The sequence below is a fragment of the Somniosus microcephalus genome, chromosome 3 (assembly GCF_052327205.1).
Source record: "Somniosus microcephalus isolate GS21.2 chromosome 3, FLI_Smic_1.0, whole genome shotgun sequence".
Taxonomy (NCBI): Eukaryota; Metazoa; Chordata; class Chondrichthyes; order Squaliformes; family Somniosidae; genus Somniosus; species Somniosus microcephalus.
In genome coordinates this window covers 367,875,274-367,894,205 of record NC_140989.1, presented here as the reverse complement: position 1 = coordinate 367,894,205, position 18,932 = coordinate 367,875,274, and the positions used below count along the sequence as shown (strand labels likewise).

At 51.7% G+C, this 18,932-nt stretch overlaps 2 protein-coding genes across 3 annotated transcripts in view; both read left to right on the top strand.

The window, feature by feature from the left end:
• The window catches only part of rabggtb (Rab geranylgeranyltransferase subunit beta), a 231,591-nt gene that overhangs the window by 125,201 nt on the left and 87,458 nt on the right, over positions 1 to 18,932 (top strand). The window lies entirely within an intron of this gene.
• The window catches only part of acadm (acyl-CoA dehydrogenase medium chain), a 72,004-nt gene that overhangs the window by 51,627 nt on the left and 1,445 nt on the right, over positions 1 to 18,932 (top strand). For both annotated transcript variants that reach the window (XM_085983553.1, XM_085983552.1), the window contains exons 9-11: positions 3,221 to 3,361; positions 4,675 to 4,770; positions 6,462 to 6,710. In XM_085983553.1, the coding sequence (XP_085839679.1) occupies positions 3,221 to 3,361; positions 4,675 to 4,770; positions 6,462 to 6,710 (486 nt within the window). The remainder of the gene's footprint in view (positions 1 to 3,220; positions 3,362 to 4,674; positions 4,771 to 6,461; positions 6,711 to 18,932) is intronic.

Here is an 18,932-nt window from a genome sequence, read left to right as displayed (position 1 = left end):
AATTCCCACATAGAGCAAGAGGAGCACATCACGGGGCTGGGCTCACCTGGCATGACCTTCCCTTTACTTAATTTAAATTAATTTACTACCATCAATTTAAAATATCTCTAAGGCGCTTGTATAGTCTACCAACAGTCCCTGCTACACTAGAAAAGACCCTAGTAACTATAAACTACAGAGTTAAAGTTTAAAAAAGAGAAATACTCACCAACCAATCACTTACCTGCTCCCTGGTGACGTCACACTCTGATTACTTTTTACCTCTCTCCTCTGCTGTTGATTTGGTACGCCTCACCTCGCACTGCCGCCGGTTTTTATACCGGGCTCCTCCTTGCTGCTCCCCGCTGCTCCGAGTGGTCGGGCCTCGGTCTTCGCGCCGGTTTTTATACCGGGCTCCTCCTTGCTGCTCCCCGCTGCTCCGAGTGGTCGGGCCTCGGTCTTCGCGCCGGTTTTTATACCGGGCTCCTCCTTGCTGCTCCCCGCTGCTCCAAGTGGTCGGGCCTCGGTCTTCGCGCCGGTTTTTATACCGGGCTCCTCCTTGCTGCTCCCCGCTGCTCCGCATGTTAAAACCAAATGTGCGGAGGAAAGTTGAAAACAAACAGTTCCAGCATATAAATAACAAGACCACTCGGAGTTTCGAAATAGGACAACCAGTGTTAGCCCGGGACTATAAAAACGAGAAATGGCAATCTGGAACAATTCGGGCCAGACAAGGACCCCTGATGTACACGGTAGATATTGGTGAAAATGTAATACGGCGTCATGCTGACCAACTGGTAGAATCGAGAACAAGGGTCGAACCCATGGTTACGGCAGAGACAACCGTGGAAGAAGTTAGTGAACCTGAAGCATCTACCTCAGAAGTGAATGTACCTGAGGATGATGTCCAATCCATAAGAGACCAACTAGATGAGTCACCCCAGCAACGAGAATCAGAGACCCCTGAAAGGCGTTATCCAACTCGAATCAGGAGGCCTCCTCAGAGACTGAATCTTTGAACTGTTTTGCATGAAGTTGTATATATATATGTTATTATGTTATGTTAAATGGGGATATAACTGTTAAGCTAAAAAGGGAGGATTGTGGTGTATGTAACCTGTTCCACCTTAAAGAGAACTACCTTAAGAGATGTACTACTTTCTCTTGGCTGCTGCATACTGTAATACCGGTGGTGACCACACCGGTATATAAGTGTTGTGCAAGGATTTGCTGGGCAGTTCAGCCCTGACCTTCGAATAGTAAAGACCTGTTAAAAGTTATTCTTGTTGTCTGTGTCCAGTGATTGATCCTAAACCTAACTGGGACATACAGACTCAACAGGTATCACTGCTGCTCTGTAGACCATGAGCTTGGTGCTGGGTTTGAGGTCCTCGTCTTCAAACACTCTCTTCCTCAGGCGACTGAAGGCTGCACTGGCACACTGAAGGCGAATTACAGTATGCAGGTGACGCTTGCGTCTGCGCTCACTCGGAGGTCGAACTCCAAACCATCCTCAACACCTTCACCGAAGCGTACGAGAGCATGGGCATTACACTAAACATCCGTAAGACAAAGGTCCTCTACCAACCTGCCCCCGCCACACAGTACTACCCCCCGCCCCCCCCCCCCCCCCCCCAATTATCAAAATCCACGACAAGGCCTTGGACAACGTGGACCACGTTCCATACCTCGGGAGCCTACTGTCAACAAGGGCAGACGTCGATGACGAAGTCCACTCCATGCCTCTATTTATGAAGCCCAGGATCCTGTTTGCTTTTTTAACCGCTTTCTCAACCTGCCCTGCCACCTTCAATGATTTGTGCACATATACCCCCAGGTCTCTCTCTTCATGCACCCCTAGAATAGTTTATATTGCCTCTCCTCGTTCTTCCTACCAACTTCTATTCAAGACGGCAGCGGTGTTGGGAGTGATGCTTCAGGTATGTGACTCAGCGCCAACTAGTGGCCAGAGTCTGCAACTACCTTGTGACAGTCGGGAGAGCAAAAATTTAAAATTCAATGTTAACATAGAAAGAAAGAAAGACTTGCATTCCTGTAGCACCTTCTACGACCATACGACATCCCAAAGCGCTTTACAGCCAGTGAAGTACTTTTGAAGAAAAGTCGCTGTAGGAAATGCGGCAGCCAATTTGAGCACAGCAATGTGAAAATTATCAGATTCTTTTTTAGTGATGTTGGTTGAGGGATAAATATTAGCCCAGGACACCGGGGAGAACTCCCCTGCTCTTCTTGAAATAGTGCTGTGGGATCTTTTTCACTGACCTGGGAGGGCATACAGGACCTCAGTTTAATATCTCATCCGAAAGATGACACCTCCGACAGTGCAGCGCTCCCTCAGTACTGCCCCTCCGACAGTGCGGCACTCCCTCAGTACTGCCCCTCCGACATTGCAGCGCTCCCTCAGTACTGCCCCTCCCACAGTGCAGCACTCCCTCAGTACTGCCCCTCCGACAGTGCAGCGCTCCCTCAATACTGCCCCTCCGACAGTGCAGCGCTCCCTCAGTACTGCCCCTCCGACATTGCAGCGCTCCCTCAGTACTGCCCCTTCGACAGTGCAGCACGCCCTCAGTACTGTCCCATCCGACAGTGCAGCGCTCCCTCAGTACTGCCCCTCCGACAGTGCAGCGCTCCCTCAGTACTGCCCCTCCGACAGTGCAGCGCTCCCTCAGTACTGCCCCTCCGACAGTGCAGCGCTCCCTCAGTACTGCCCCTCCGACAGTGCAGCGCTCCCTCAGTACTGACCCTCCGACAGTGCAGCGCTCCCTCAGTACTGCCCCTCCGACAGTGCAGCGCGCCCTCAGTACTGCCCCTCCGACAGTGCAGCGCTCCCTCAGTACTGCCCCTCCGACAGTGCAGCGCTCCCTCAGTACTGGCCCTCCGACAGTGCAGCGCTCCCTCAGTACTGCCCCTCCGACAGTGCAGCGCTCCCTCAGTACTGCCCCTCCGACAGTGCAGCACTCCCTCAGTACTGCCCCTCCGACAGTGCAGCGCTCCCTCAGTACTGCACTGGGAGTGTCAGCCTGATTTTTGTGCTCAAGTCTCTGAGTCAGTAGATTGCAGGTTCATGACCCACTCCAGAGGCGAGAGTGCTACCCACTGAGCCACAACTGACACTCATTGTATTTTACAATGCTAAATGTAGACAGAAAAACATGGCTATAAATTGTGACATCAGGAAGTCCAAGACCTTTTAATAATTTTGTACATATTGTTGCTCCAGGAGATGAACATGGGCCAGCGCTGCTCAGATACCAGAGGTATTGTGTTTGAAGATGTGCGAGTGCCGAAGGAGAACGTCCTCATTGGCGAGGGGACTGGCTTCAAAATTGCCATGGGCGCGTTTGATAAAACCCGACCGCCGGTGAGTGATGTTTGCTGCCGATTTATGTTTTGGGAAGAGGCGATCGTTCAAGGAAATGTTTAGCGCTTCGGGACAGCTATAACCAAAGCTTTGTCTGTGGCGCAGAGCCATACATCATACGTGCAAACTGATATCTCCTGACATGCAATGGGAATGTCAGCCTAATTCTGAAGGAATATGGTGAGCAGTCTGTCCATTTTAAATGCTGCAGAATATTTGAGATGATCTGCCCACCTACCCTTGGGGAGAACTCCCTTCCTCCTCGTCGAAATAGTGGCCGCAGGGTCTATTACGTCCACCTGAGAGAGCATATGAGACTTCGGTTTAACCTCATCCGAAAGACGGCACCTCCAGCAGTGCAGCACTCCGTCAGTAGGTGGAACAGGCTCGAGGGTCTAAATGGCCTACAAGTTCCTATAAGTACAACCCCTCCTACAATGCAGTGTGCCGTCAGTGCTGCCCCTCCGACAGTGCAGCACTCCCTCAGTACTGCCCCTCCGACAGTGCAGCGCTCCCTCAGTACTGCCCCTCCGACAGTGCAGCGCTCCCTCAGTACTGCCCCTCCGACAGTGCAGCGCTCCCTCAGTACTGCCCCTCCGACAGTGCAGCGCTCCCTCAGCACTGCCACTCCGACAGTGCGGCGCTCCCTCAGTACTGGCCCTCCGACAGTGCGGCGCTCCCTCAGTACTGCCCCTCCGACAGTGCGGCGCTCCCTCAGTACTGCCCCTCCGACAGTGCGGCGCTCCCTCAGTACTGCCCCTCCGACAGTGCGGCACTCCCTCAGTACTGCCCCTCCGACAGTGCGGCACTCCCTCAGTACTGCCCCTCCGACAGTGCGGCACTCCCTCAGTACTGCCCCTCCGACAGTGCAGCACTCCCTCAGTACTGCCCCTCCGACAGTGCAGCACTCCCTCAGTACTGCCCCTCCGACAGTGCAGCACTCCCTCAGTACTGCCCCTCTGACAGTGCAGCACTCCCTCAGTACTGACCCTCCGACAGTGCAGCACTCCCTCAGTACTGACCCTCCGACAGTGCAGCACTCCCTCAGTACTGACCCTCCGACAGTGCAGCACTCCCTCAGTACTGCACTGGGAGTGTTGGCCTGGATTTTGTGCTCCAGTCCCTGGAATGAGGCTCGATCCCACAACCTTTTGACTCAGTGACGGGACTGCTACCCACTGAGCCAAGCCTATTTCAGATAAGTGATGGCTCACAAGAAGAATAAATAGTCCGGTATTCACCACTCCCGCGATGCCTGGTGATTTAAATGTGTTAACGAACTATTCCTCCGAGTAACAGGAGTGTAATTGCAGGTTGCTGCTGGGGCAGTTGGTTTAGGCCAGAGAGCCGTGGCTGAAGCTACCAAGTATGCTTTGGAAAGGAAAACCTTTGGAAAGTTACTTGCAGAGGTAAGGCGAAGGATTACCGCAATCCCATGAATTTAAAATTCTCATCCTTGTGTTCAAATCCCTCCATGACCTTACCCCCTCCCTATCTCTGTGACCTACTCCAGCCCCACAACCCTCCGAGATCTCTGCGCTCCTCTTGTCCATCCCCGATTTTCATCGCTCCACCATTGGCAGCCGTGCCTTCAGCTGCCTGGGCCCTAAGCTCTGGAATTCTCTCCGCCTCTCCTCCTTTAAGACGCTCCTTAAACTGACCTCTTTGACCCAGCTTTTGGTCGCCGGCCCTAATATCTTCTTATGTGGCTCGGTGTCAAATTTTGTTTTATTTACGCTTTTGGGAAGCGTCTTGGGACTTTTTTTTACTAGGTTAAAGGCGCTATATAAGTGCAAGTTGTTCTAATTAAAGACGCGATAGCCAGTGAACATCTACCCTTGCTGCTTGAGCACTGGGACTTGCCACAAAGCCCTGGAGGCAGTAATGACACCAGCCGCTCGTCACTTGCCCTGATTATAACAACTTTTAGTCGAACCTCAAACCCTCGACTGTGCTGTAAGATTCTATGATCGTGGGGGTGGGGGGCGACCACACCCGCCTCAGCTCTGACCTGTTTGTTTTCTCTCTCTCTCCCCCCACCCCTCTCCCCCCCCTCTCTCTCCTCCCCCCTCTCTCTCCTCCCCCCTCTCTCTCCTCCCCCCTCTCTCTCCTCCCCCCTCTCTCTCCTCCCCCCTCTCTCTCCTCCCCCCTCTCTCTCCTCCCCCCTCTCTCTCCTCCCCCCTCTCTCTCCTGCCCCCTCTCTCTCCTGCCCCCTCTCTCTCCTGCCCCCTCTCTCTCCTGCCCCCTCTCTCTCCTCCCCCCGCTCTCCTCCCCCCGCTCTCCTCCCCCCGCTCTCTCCTCCCCCCGCTCTCTCCTCCCCCCGCTCTCTCCTCCCCCCGCTCTCTCCTCCCCCCGCCCTCTCCTCCCCCCGCCCTCTCCTCCCCCTCTCTCTCCTCCCCCCTCTCTCTCCTCCCCCCTCTCTCTCCTCCCCCCCTCTCTCTCCTCCCCCCCTCTCTCTCCTCCCCCCCTCTCTCTCCTCTTCCCCCCTCTCTCTCCTCTTCCCCCCCCTCTCCTCTTCCCCCCCCTCTCCTCTTCCCCCCCCTCTCCTCTTCCCCCCCCTCTCCTCTTCCCCCCCCTCTCCTCTTCCCCCCCTCTCCTCTTCCCCCCCCTCTCCTCTTCCCCCCCTCTCCTCTTCCCCCCCTCTCCTCTTCCCCCCCTCTCCTCTTCCCCCCCTCTCCTCTTCCCCCCCTCTCCTCTTCCCCCCCTCTCCTCTTCCCCCCCTCTCCTCTTCCCCCCCCCTCTCCTCTTCCCCCCCCTCCTCTTCCCCCCCCTCCTCTTCCCCCCCCTCCTCTTCCCCCCCCTCCTCTTCCCCCCCTCCTCTTTTCCCCCCCCCTCTCCTCTTTCCCCCCCTCTCCTCTTTCCCCCCCTCTCCTCTTTCCCCCCCTCTCCTCTTTCCCCCCCTCTCCTCTTTCCCCCCCTCTCCTCTTTCCCCCCCTCTCCTCTTTCCCCCCCTCTCCTCTTTCCCCCCCTCTCCTCTTTCCCCCCCTCTCCTCTTTCCCCCCCTCTCCTCTTTCCCCCCCCTCTCCTCTTTCCCCCCTCTCTCCTCTTCCCCCCCCCTCTCTCCTCTTCCCCCCCCCCCTCCCCCTCTCTCTCTGTGCAGCATCAAGTGGTTTCCTTCCTGCTGGCAGAAATGGCCATGAAGGTGGAACTGGCCCGCCTTGGTTACCAGAGGGCAGCCTGGGAGGTGGACCAGGGGCGGAGGAACACTTACTACGCCTCTATAGCAAAGGCCTTTGCGGGCGACATCGCCAATCAGGTCGCTAGCGACGCCGTCCAGATCTTTGGTGGCAACGGATTCAACAGTGAATATCCTGTGGAGAAACTGATGAGAGATGCCAAGATCTACCAGGCAAGTAGGACAGCCTCCGCGCTCTGCGGTGACAGAAATTCCACTGATACTTCCAACCTGTGTGCCCTCTAATTCTTTTTTACTGGGCGCACGGCCCCTTTAACGGGTTGCGCAGCCCATTCAAATTTCCACCCGTGTGCGGTTTCTCGCCGCTGAGTTACCTGCGCGGGACCTCCAGACCGCTGCGCAACCATGCGGCTTAGCGGGAACATTGCTCCCAGCTCTGTGTTAAAGAAGAAAGACAGACTTGCATTTCTGTCGCGCCTTTCACAAACCTCAGGATGTCCCAAAGCACTTTACAGCCACTGAAGTCCTTTTTTTGAAGTGTAGTCGCTGTTGTAATGTGGGAAACGCGGCAGCCAACTTGCGCACAGCAAGCTCCCACAGAGAGCAATGAGACAATGACCGGATAATCTGCTTTTGTTTCAGTGATGTTGGTTGAGGGATAAATATTGGCCCAGGACACCGGGGAGAACTCCCCTGCTCTTTGGTGGTAACACACTCGCCACTGAGTCAGAAGGTCATGAGTTCACATCCCACTCCAGAGACCTGAACACAGAAATCCAAGCCGACAGTCCCAGTGCAGTACTGAGGGAGTGCTGCACTGTCGGAGGGTCAGTACTGAGGGAGTGCTGCACTGTTGGAGGGGCAGTACTTGAGGGAGTGCTGCACTGTCGAAGGGGCAGTACTGAGAGAGACCTGCACTGTCGGAAGGTCAGTACTGAGGGAGTGCTGCACTGCCGGAGGGGCAGTACTGAGGGAGTGCTGCACCTTCGGAGAAGCAGTACTGAGGTTTGCACCTGGGCGGGACCGGAACCGATGTCCTAGGGGGAGTGTTTGCTAGTGCTGTTCGGGAGGGTTTAAACTAAAATGGCAGAGGGTTGGGAACCTGTGCAGAGAGATAGAGGAAAGGGAAGCAAGGATAGAAACAAAAGACAGGAAGCAGAAAAGCAAAAGTGGAATGCAGAGAAATTCATGGGTGTAAATCAAACAGGACCACAGTAAATAATAATTCTAAAAGGACTAAGAGTGTTAAAAAATCAAGCCTGAAGGCTTTGTGTCTTAATGCAAGGAGCATTCGTAATAAGGTGAATGAATTGGCTGCGCAAAAAAGGTAAACAAATATGATATAATTGGGATTACAGAGACATGGCTCCAGGGTGACCAAGTCTGGGAATTCAACATCCAGGGGTATTCAATATTCAGGAAGGACAGGAAAAAAGGAAAAGGAGGTGGGGTAGCATTGCTGGTTAAAGAGGAGGTTAACACAATAGTAAGGAAGGATATTAGCTCTGATGATGTGGAATCTGTATGTGCAAAGCTGAGAAATACCAAGGGGCAGAAAACATTAGTGGGAGTTGTATACAGGCCCCCAAACAGTAATGCTGAGGTTGGGGATGGCATTAAACGGGAAATTAGAGACGCGTGCAATAAGCGCACAGCAGTTATCATGGGTGACTTTAATCTACATATAGATTGGGCTAACCAAATTAGTAACAATACTGTGGAGGAGGAATTCCTAGAGTTTCCTGGACCAATATGTCGAGGAACCAACTAGAGACTAGGCCATCTTAGACTGGGTATTATGTAATGAGAAAGGATTAATTAGCAATCTTGTTGTGCGAGGCCCCTTGGGGAGGAGCGATCATAATATGATAGAATTCTTCATTAAAATGGAGAGTGAAGTAGTTGACTCACCAGGGTCCTGAATTTAAATAAAGGAAACTACGATATGAGGCATGAGTTGGGTAGGATGGATTGGGGAACGTTACTTAAAGGTTTGACGGTGGATAGGCAATGGCAAACATTTAAAGATCGCGTGGATGAATTACAGAATTTGTTCATCCCTGTTTGGCATAAAAATAAAACAAAAAAGGTGACTCAACCGTGGCTAACGAGGGAAATTAGGGATAGCATAAGATCCAAGGAGAGGACATATAATTTGGCCAGAAAAAGCAGCAAACCTGAGGATTGGGAGCAGTTTAGGATTCAGCAAAGGAGGACAAAGGGATTAATTAAGAGGGGGGAAATAGATTATTAGAGTAAGCTTGTAGGGAACATAAAAACTGACTGTAAAAGCTTCTATAGATATGTGAAGAGAATAAGATTGGTGAAGTCAAGCACAGATCCCTTGCAGTCAGAATCAGGGAACAAAGAAATGGTGGGCCAATTAAATACATACTTTGGTTCTGTCTTCACAAAGGAGCACACAAATAACCTCCCAGAGATGTTGGGGAGCATAGGGTCTAATGAGAGGGAGGAATTGAATGAAATCAGCATTTGCAGGGAAATGGTGTTAGGGAAATTGACGGGATTGAAGGCCGATAAATCCCCAGGGCCTGATAATCTACATCCTAAAGTAGTTAAGGAAGTGGCCCTAGAAATAGTAGATGCATTGCTGGTCATCTTCCAAAATTCTACAGACTCTGGAATAGTTCCCATGGATTGGAGGGTAGCTAATGTAACCCCACTATTCAAAAAAGGTGGCAGAGAGAAAACAGGGAATTATAGACTGGTAAGCCTGGCATCGGTACTGGGGAAAATGCTAGAGTCCATTATAAAAGATGTAATAGCAGAGCACTTGGAAAACAGTGACAGGATCGGACAAAGCCAACATGCTTGACTAATCTACTGGAATTTTTTGAGGATGTAACTGGTAGAATAGATAAGGGAGAACCAGTGGATATGGTGTATTTGGACTTTCAGAAGGCTTTCGATAAGGTCCCGCATAAGAGATTAGCATGCAAAGTTAAAGCACATGGGATTGGGGGTAAGGTGCTGACTTGGATAGAGAATTGGTTGGCAGGCAGGAAGCAAAGAGTTGGAATAAACGGGTCTTTTTCTGAGTGGCAGGCAGTGACAAGTGGGTACCGCAGGGATCGGTGCTAGGACCCCAGCTATTCACTATATATTAATGATCTAGACGAGGGAACTAGATGTAATATCTCCAAATTTGCAGACGACACAAAGCTGGGTGGGCGGGTGTGCTGTGAGGAGGATGCCGAGAAACTCCAGTACGATTTGGACAGGTTGGGTGATTGGGCAGATGCATGGCAGATGCAGTATAATGTGGATAAATGCGAGGTTATCCACTTCAGATAATAATCTGTCTTCCTGTTTTTGGCACTGAACGGCAATAAATTGGGAAAAGGGGAAGTGCAATGAGACCTGGGTGTCCTTGTGCACCAGTCACTGAAGGTAAGCATGCAGGTGCAGCAGGCGGTTAAGAAGGCAAATGGTATGTTGGCCTTCATAGCGAGAGGCTTCGAGTACAGGAGCAAGGATGTCTTGCTGCAGTTGTACAGGGGCTTGGTGAGACCACATCTTGAGTATTGTATGCAGTTTTGGTCGCTTTACCTGAGGAAGGATGTTCTTGCCATGGAGCGAGTGCAGCGAAGATTCACCAGACTGATACCTGGGATGGCAGGAATGACGTATGAGGAGAGAATGGGTCGATTAGGCTTGTATTCGCTAGAGTTTAGAAGAATGAGAGGGGATCTCATTGAAACTTATAAAATTCTAACAGGACTGGACAGACTAGATGCAGGAAGGATGTTCCCGATGGCAGGGGAGTCCAGAACCAGGGGTCACAGTCTAAGGATAAGGGGTAAGCCATTTAGGACTGAGATGAGGAATTTCTTCGCCCAGAGAGTGGTGAACCTGTGGAATTCTCTACCACAGAAGGCAGTTGAGGCCAATTCATTAAATATATTCAAGAAGGAGTTAGATATATTTCTTAAGGCTAAAGGGATCAAGGGATATGGGGAGAAAGCAGGGACAGGGTACTGAATTTGGATGATCAGCCATGATCTCATTAAATGGCGGAGCAGGCTCGAGGGGCCGAATGGCCTACTCCTGCTCCTATCTTCTATGTTTCTGTCGGAGGGGCAGTACTGAGGGAGTGCTGCACTGTCGGAGCGGCAGTACTGAGGGAGTGCTGCACTGTCGGAGTTGCCGTCTTTCGGGTGAAACGTTAAACCGAGGCCCCGTCTGCTTTCTCAACTGAACGTAAAAGATCCCACGGTGCTCCTGAGGTAGTGAAAGGCGCCATATAAATGCGAGTTATTTTCTTCTTAAACTACAATAGCTAAGTTGATACGAACTGTGGATGAGGTTATCAAAATCTAACCATGTGGACTTCAGGAATGTTGAAGAGAAAGATTAGATCCTGTTTATAATTATGGGACATACACCCTTCTGTAATATTGACTAAAATGCAGGATTGTATTCGCGAAGTACCTGTCACCAACACCCTCCTAACGCCCGCGCATCCATTGGGAGGTCCCGCGCAGGCCGCTCACAAGCTGGAAAAGATGTCGCGCAGCAAAGTTAAAGGGACAGCGCGCAAAAAAATATGAGAAAGCATTGCCTAGCACATTGTTATATCCTTGAATTTTGCAAAACATCATGGAATCATAGAATGATACAGGGCAGTAGGAGGCCATTCAGCCCATCGTGCCTGTGCCGGCTCTTTGAACGAGCTCTCCAATTAGTCCTACTCCCTGCTCTTTCCCCACAGCCCTGCAAATCTCTTCCCTTCAGCTATTTCTCTAATTCCCTTTTGAAAGTTACTATTGAATCTGCTTCCACCGCCCTTTCAGGCAGCGCATTCCAGATCACAACAACTCACTGTGTTTAAAAAAAAAAAAAAAAAATTTTTTTAAAAGTTTCCTCATGTCGCCTCTGGTTCTTTTGCCAATCACCTTAAATCTGTGTCCTCTGGTTACCGACCCTTCAGCCAGTGGGAACAGTTTCTCCTTATTTACTCGATCAAAACCCTTCATGATTTTGAACACCTCTAATAAATCTCCTCTTAACCTTCTCTGCTCTAAGGAGAACACCACCAGCTTCTCCAGTCTATCCACGTAACTGAAGTCCCTCATCCCTGGAACCATTCTAGTAAATCTCCTCTGCACCCTCTCCAAGGCCTTCACACCCTTCCTAAAGCGCGGTGCCCAGAATTGGACACAATACTCCAGCTGGGGCCTCACCAGTGATTTATAAAGGTTTAGCAATAACTTCTTTGCTTTTGTACTCTATTCCTTTATTAATAAAGCCAAGGATTTTGCTTTTTTAACACCCTTCTCAACTTGTAAAAACTGATATTTACTAGTCAAATTGGCTAAGTGACAGGAAACCGAGAGTAGTGGTGAACGGTTGTTTTTCAGACTGGAGGAAGGTATACAGTGGGGTTCCCCAGGGGTCGGTTCTAGGACCACTGCTTTTCTTGATCTATATTAATGATTTGGACTTGGGTGTACAGGGCACAATTTCAAAATTTGCAGATGACACAAAACTTGGAAGTATAGTGGACAGTGAGGAGGATAGTGATAGACTTCAAGAGACAGGCCGGTGGGATGGGCGGACACGTGGCAGATTAAATTTAATGCAGAAAAGTGCGAAGTGATACATTTTGGTAGGAAGTACGAGGAGAGGCAATATAAACTAAAGGGTACAATCCTAAAGTGGGTGCATGAACTGAGAGACCTGGGGGGGTGTGTGCACAAATCGTTGAAGGTGGCAGGGCAGGTTGAGAAAGTGGGATCCAGGGCTTCATAAATAGAGGCATAGAGTACAAGAGCAAGGAAGTTATGATGAACCTTTATAAAACACTGGTTCGGCCTCAACTGGAGCATTGTGTCCAATTCTGGGCACCACACTTCAGGAAGGATGTGAAGGCCTTAGAGAGGGTGCAGAAAAGATTTACACAAGTAAACGTTGGTCCCTTAGAGGATGAGACCGGGAAATTAATGGTGGGAAATATGAAGATGGCAAAAACACTGAATGAATATTTTGTATCAGTCTTTACAGTAGAGGACACTAAGAATATCCCAACACTGGACAAACAGGGGGCTAAAGGGGGGGAGGAGCTAAACACGATCAAAATCACTAAGGAAGTGGTACTCGGTAAAATAATGGGACTCAAGGCGGATAAATCACCTGGACCTGATGGCTTACATCCTAGGGTCTTGAGGGAAGTGGCGGTAGGGATTGTGGATGCATTGGTAATAATTTTCCAAAACTCCCTGGACTCTGCAAAGGTCCCGGCAGACTGGAAAACTGCTAATGTAACATCCTTATTTAAAAAGGGCAGTAGACAGAAGGCTGGAAACTATAGACCGGTTAGCTTAACATCTGTGGTAGGTAAAATTTTGGAGTCCATTATTAAGGAGACAGTAACAGGACATTTGGACAATCATAATTTAATAGGACAAAGTCAGCATGGTTTTATGAAGGGGAAGTCATGTTTGACAAATTTGCTGGAGTTCTTTGAGGAAGTAACGTATAGGGTGGATAAAGGGGAACCAGTGGACGTAGTGTATTTAGACTTCCAAAAGGCATTTGACAAGGTGCCACAAAAAAGATTATTGCTTAAGATAAAAAATCACGGGATTGGGGGTAATATTCTGGCATGGATAGAGGATTGGCTATCTAACAGAAGGCCGAGAGTTGGGATAAATGGTTCATTCTCAGACTGGCAATCAGTAACTAGTGGTGTTCCGCAGGGGTCAGTGCTGGGTCTCCAACTCTTTACAATCACAGAATCACAGAAACCCCACAGTGCAGATAGAGGCCATTTCGGCCCATCGAGCCTGCACCGACACATATCCCACCCTATCCCCGTAACCCCACGTATTTAATCCCCCTAACACTAAGGGTCAATTTATCATAGCCAATCAACCTAACCCGCACATCTTTGGACTGTGGGAGGAAACCGGAGCACCCGGAGGAAACCCACGCAAACACGGGGAGAATGTGCAAACTCCACACAGTCACCCGAGGCCGGATTCGAACCCGGGTCCCTGGCGCTGTGAGGCAACAGTGCTAACCACTATGCCACCGTGCTATCTATATTAACGATTTGGAGGAGGGGACCGAGTGTAACATATCAAAGTTTGCAGATGATACTAAGATGGGAGGGAAAGTAGTGAGTGAGGAGGACATAAAAAACCTGCAAGGGGACATAGACAGGCTAAGTAAGTGGGCAGAGATTTGGCAGATGGAATACAATACTGGAAAGTGTGAGGGTTATGCACTTTGGCAGGAAAAATCGTAGAGCAAGTTATTATCTTAATGGCAAGAAACTGGAAAGTACTGAAGTACAAAGGGATCTGGGGGTCCTGGTGCACAAAACTCAAAAGGCTAGTATGCAGGTGCAGCAAGTGATTAAGAAGGCCAATGGAATGTTGGCTTTCATGCTAGGGGGATAGAATATAAAAATAGGGAGGTATTGCTTCAGTTGTACAAGGTATTGGTGAGACTGCCCCTGGAATACTGCATACAGTTTTGGTGTCCATACTTAAGAAAAGACATACTTGCTCTCGAGTCAGTACAAAGAAGGTTCACTCGGTTAATCCTGGGGATGAGGGGATGGACATATGAGGAGAGGTTGAGTAGATTGGGACTCTACTCATTGGAGTTCAGAAGAATGAGAGGCGATCTTATTGAAACATATAAGATCGTGAAGGGGTTGGATCGGGTGGATGCGGGGAGCATGTTCCCGATGATGGGTGAAACTAGAACTAGGGGGCATAGTCTTAGAATAAGGGGCTGCTCTTTCAAAACTGAGATGAGGAGGAACTACTTCACTCAGAGGGTGGTAGGTCCATGGAATATGCTGCCCCAAAAAGCTGTAGAAGCTACATCATTACATAAATTTAAAACAGAAATAGACAGTTTCCTAGAAGTAAAGGGAATTAAGGGTTACGGGGAGCGGGCAGGAATTTGGACATGAGTCTAGGTTCGGATCGGTCATGGCCCAGGGGCCGTGTAGCCTGCTCCTGCTCCTATTTCGTGTGTCTAATTCTGTTAGATTCAGGAGATGGTTCTGTGATAGTAGATTGGCGGTTAGGATCAGATCAGCCATGATCTTATTGAATGGCGGAGCAGGCTCGAGGGGCCGATTGGCCTACTCCTGCTCCTATTTCTTATGTTCTTAAGCATGGTTGCAGGGCTGAGGGACTTTAGTTATGTGGATAGGCTGGAGAAACTTGGGTTGTTCTCCTTGGAGCAGCGAAGGTTGAGAGGAGATTTGACAGAGGTGTTCAAAATCATGAGGGGTCCAGACAGAGTAGAGAGAGAGAAACTGTTCCCATTGGCGGAAGGGTCGAGAACCAGAGGACACAGATATAAGGTGATTGGCAGAAGAACCAAAGGCGACATGAGGAAAATATTTTTCACTCAGCGAGTGGTTATGATCTGGAATGCACTACCTGAAAGGTTGGTGGAGGCAGACTCAATCGTGGCTTTCGAAAGGGAGTTGGATAAGTACCTGAAGAAAAAAAATTTGCAGGGCGGGGAGTGGGACTAGCTTAAGTGTTCTTGCAGAGAGCCGGCACGGGCTCGATGGGCCGAATGGCCGTCTTCTGTGCTGTAACCATTCTATGATTCTAAATAACAACAACAACTTGTATTTATATAGCGCCTTTAACATAGTAAAACATTCCAAGGCGCTGCACGGGAGTGTTTTAAGACAACAAATTTGACACCGATCCACATAAGGATAAATTAGGGCAAGTGACCAAAACTTGGTCAAAGAGGTAGGGTTTAAGGAGCGTCTTAAAGGAGGAGAGAGGCGGAGAGGTTTAGGGAGGGAATTCCAGAGCTTAGGGCCCAGGCAGCTGAAGGCACGGCCGCCAATGGTGGAGCGATTAAAATCAGGGATACTCAAGAGGGAAGAATTAGAGGAGCCTAATTTGCCTAAAGTAACCCTAATTTGAATGCATGAATCATACATCAGATGCCGCAACAGCTGAGACGTTAAACCGAGGCCCCATCTGACCTCTCCCTGGGTCCTGGGGCCAATATTTACCGACATCACTTGAAAAAGAAACAGCCAGATTATTTGGTCATTTATCTCACGGCTGTTTATGGGATCTTACTGTGTGCAAATTGGCTGCGGCATTTCCCTACATTACAGCAGGTGACTACGCTTCAAAAAGTACCTCATTGGTTGGACAACCTTTTGAGGTGGTGAAAGGCATCCTCAAAATGCAGGTCTCTCTCTTGACTCTTTAAGCAGTGTTTCTACAATGCCGCAGTTTGAGCTGCGATCGGGAGTGAGGGGATTTCTAACGCACCGTTTCACGCTGACAGTCCCTTTGTCATTCGCCTGCCCGCAGTCAGGTTTTTATTCCCGATTGGATGCTTCAGTGACTGAACTCTGATGTGCGCGTCTCTCTCACCAAAGTCTCAGCGACTTCGATTTAAATGAGTGTGTGCTGATTCAGTGAGCGCGAGAATTGTATTGTTACACCAGAGCTGGTATTAATCACATAACCAGACAGCACGTAATGATGGAGCCTGAAATACATCTTACACATTTTAATTTACCCCTTGCTGATTTCTGTTTCGTTTTATTTTTCAATGCAAGTTCTTTCAAAACTCGGCTGCCTGTAGCCTAACTCACACCAAGTCCCGTTCACCCATCACCCCCTGTGCTCACTGCCCCGTGTCCTAACTCACACCAAGTCCCGTTCACCCATCACCCCCTGTGCTCACTGCCCCGTGTCCTAACTCACACCAAGTCCCGTTCACCCATCACCCCCTGTGCTCACTGCCCCGTGTCCTAACTCGCACCCAGTCCCGTTCACCCATCACCCCCTGTGCTCACTGCCCCGTGTCCCAAATCACACCAAGTCCCGTTCACCCATCACCCCCTGTGCTCACTGCCCCGTGTCCTAACTCACACCCAGTCCCGTTCACCTATCACCCCCTGTACTCGCTGCCCCGTGTCCCAACTCGCACCAAGTCCCGTTCACCCATCACCCCCTGTGCTCACTGCCCCGTGTCTCAACTCACACCAAGTCCCGTTCACCCATCACCCCCTGTGCTCACTGCCCCGTGTCCTAACTCGCACCCAGTCCCGTTCACCGATCACCCCCTGTGCTCACTGCCCCATGTCCTATCTCACACCGAGTCCCGTTCACCCATCACCCCCTGTGCTCACTGCCCCGTGTCCTAACTCACACCCAGTCCCGTTCACCCATCACCCCCCTGTGCTCACTGCCCCGTGTCCTAACTCACACCCAGTCCCGTTCACCCATCACCCCCTGTGCTCACTGCCCCGTGTCCTAACTCACACCCAGTCCCGTTCACCCATCACCCCCTGTGCTCACTGCCCCGTGTCCTAACTCGCACCCAGTCCCGTTCACCCATCACCCCCTGTGCTCACTGCCCCATGTCCTAACTCACACCCAGTCCCGTTCACCCATCACCCCCCTGTGCTCACTGCCCCGTGTCCTAACTCACACCCAGTCCCGTTCACCCATCACCCCCTGTGCTCACTGCCCCGTGTCCTAACTCACACCCAGTCCCGTTCACCCAGCACCCCTTGTGCTCACTGCCCCGTGTCCTAACTCACACCCAGTCCCGTTCACCCATCACCCCCTGTGCTCACTGCCCCGTGTCCTAACTCGCCCCCAGTCCCGTTCACCCATCACCCCCTGTGCTCACTGCCCCGTGTCGAAACTCACACCAAGTCCCGTTCACCCATCACCCCCTGTGCTCACTGCCCCGTGTCCTAACTCACACCCAGTCCCGTTCACCCATCACCCCCCTGTGCACACTGCCCCGTGTCCTAACTCACACCCAGTCCCGTTCACCCATCACTCCCTGTGCTCACTGCCCCGTGTCCTAACTCACACCCAGTCCCGTTCACCCATCACCCCCTGTGCTCACTGCCCCGTGTCCTAACTCACACCCAGTCCCGTTCACCCATCACCCCCTGTGCTCACTGCCCCGTGTTCGAACTCACACCCAGTCCCGTTCACCCATCACCCCCTGTGCTCACTGCCCCGTGTCCTAACTCACACCCAGTCCCGTTCACCCAGCACCCCCTGTGCTCACTGCCCCGTGTCCTAACTCACACCCAGTCCCGTTCACCCATCACCCCCTGTGCTCACTGCCCCGTGTCGAAACTCACACCAAGTCCCGTTCACCCATCACCCCCTGTGCTCACTGCCCCGTGTCCTAACTCACACCCAGTCCCGTTCACCCATCACCCCCTGTGCTCACTGCCCCATGTCCTAACTCGCCCCCAGTCCCGTTCACCCATCACCCCCTGTGCTCACTGCCCCGTGTCGAAACTCACACCAAGTCCCGTTCACCCATCACCCCCTGTGCTCACTGCCCCGTGTCCTAACTCACACCCAGTCCCGTTCACCCATCACCCCCTGTGCACACTGCCCCGTGTCCTAACTCACACCAGTCCCGTTCACCCATCACCCCCTGTGCACACTGCCCCGTGTCCTAACTCACACCCAGTCCCGTTCACCCCTCACCCCCTGTGCTCGCTGCCCCGTGTCCTAACTCACACCCAGTCCCGTTCACCCCTCACCCCTGTGCTCACTGCCCCGTGTCCTAACTCACACCCAGTCCCGTTCGCCCATCACCCCCTGTGCTCACTGCCCCGTGTCCTAACTCACACCCAGTCCCGTTCACCCATCACCCCCTGTGCTCACTGCCCCCGTGTCCTAACTCGCACCCAGTCCTGTTCACCCCTCACCCCCTGTGCTCACTGCCCCGTGTCCTAACTCACACCCAGTCCCGTTCACCCCTCACCCCCTGTGCTCACTGCCCCGTGTCCTAACTCACACCCAGTCCCGTTCACCCATCACCCCCTGTGCTCACTGCCCCGTGTCCTAACTCACACCCAGTCCCGTTCACCCATCACCCCCTGTGCTCACTGCCCCGTGTCCTAACTCACACCCAGTCCCGTTCACCCATCACCCCCTGTGCTCACTGCCCCGTGTCCTAACTCGCACCCAGTCCCATTCACCCATCACCCCCTGTGCTCACTGCCCCGTGTCCTAACTCACACCCAGTCTCGTTCACCCATCACCCCCTGTGCTCACTGCCCCGTGTCCTAACTCACACCCAGTCCCGTTCACCCATCACCCCCTGTGCTCGCTGCCCCGTGTCCTAACTCACACCCAGTCCCGTTCACCCCTCACCCCCTGTGCTCGCTGCCCCGTGTCCTAACTCGCACCCAGTCCCGTTCGCCCATCACCCCCTGTGCTCACTGCCCCGTGTCCTAACTCACACCCAGTCCCGTTCACCCATCACCCCTGTGCTCACTGCCCCGTGTCCTAACTCACACCCAGTCCCGTTCACCCATCACCCCCTGTGCTCACTGCCCCATGTCCTAACTCACACCCAGTCCCGTTCACCCATCACCCCTGTGCTCACTGCCCCGTGTCCTAACTCACACCCAGTCCCGTT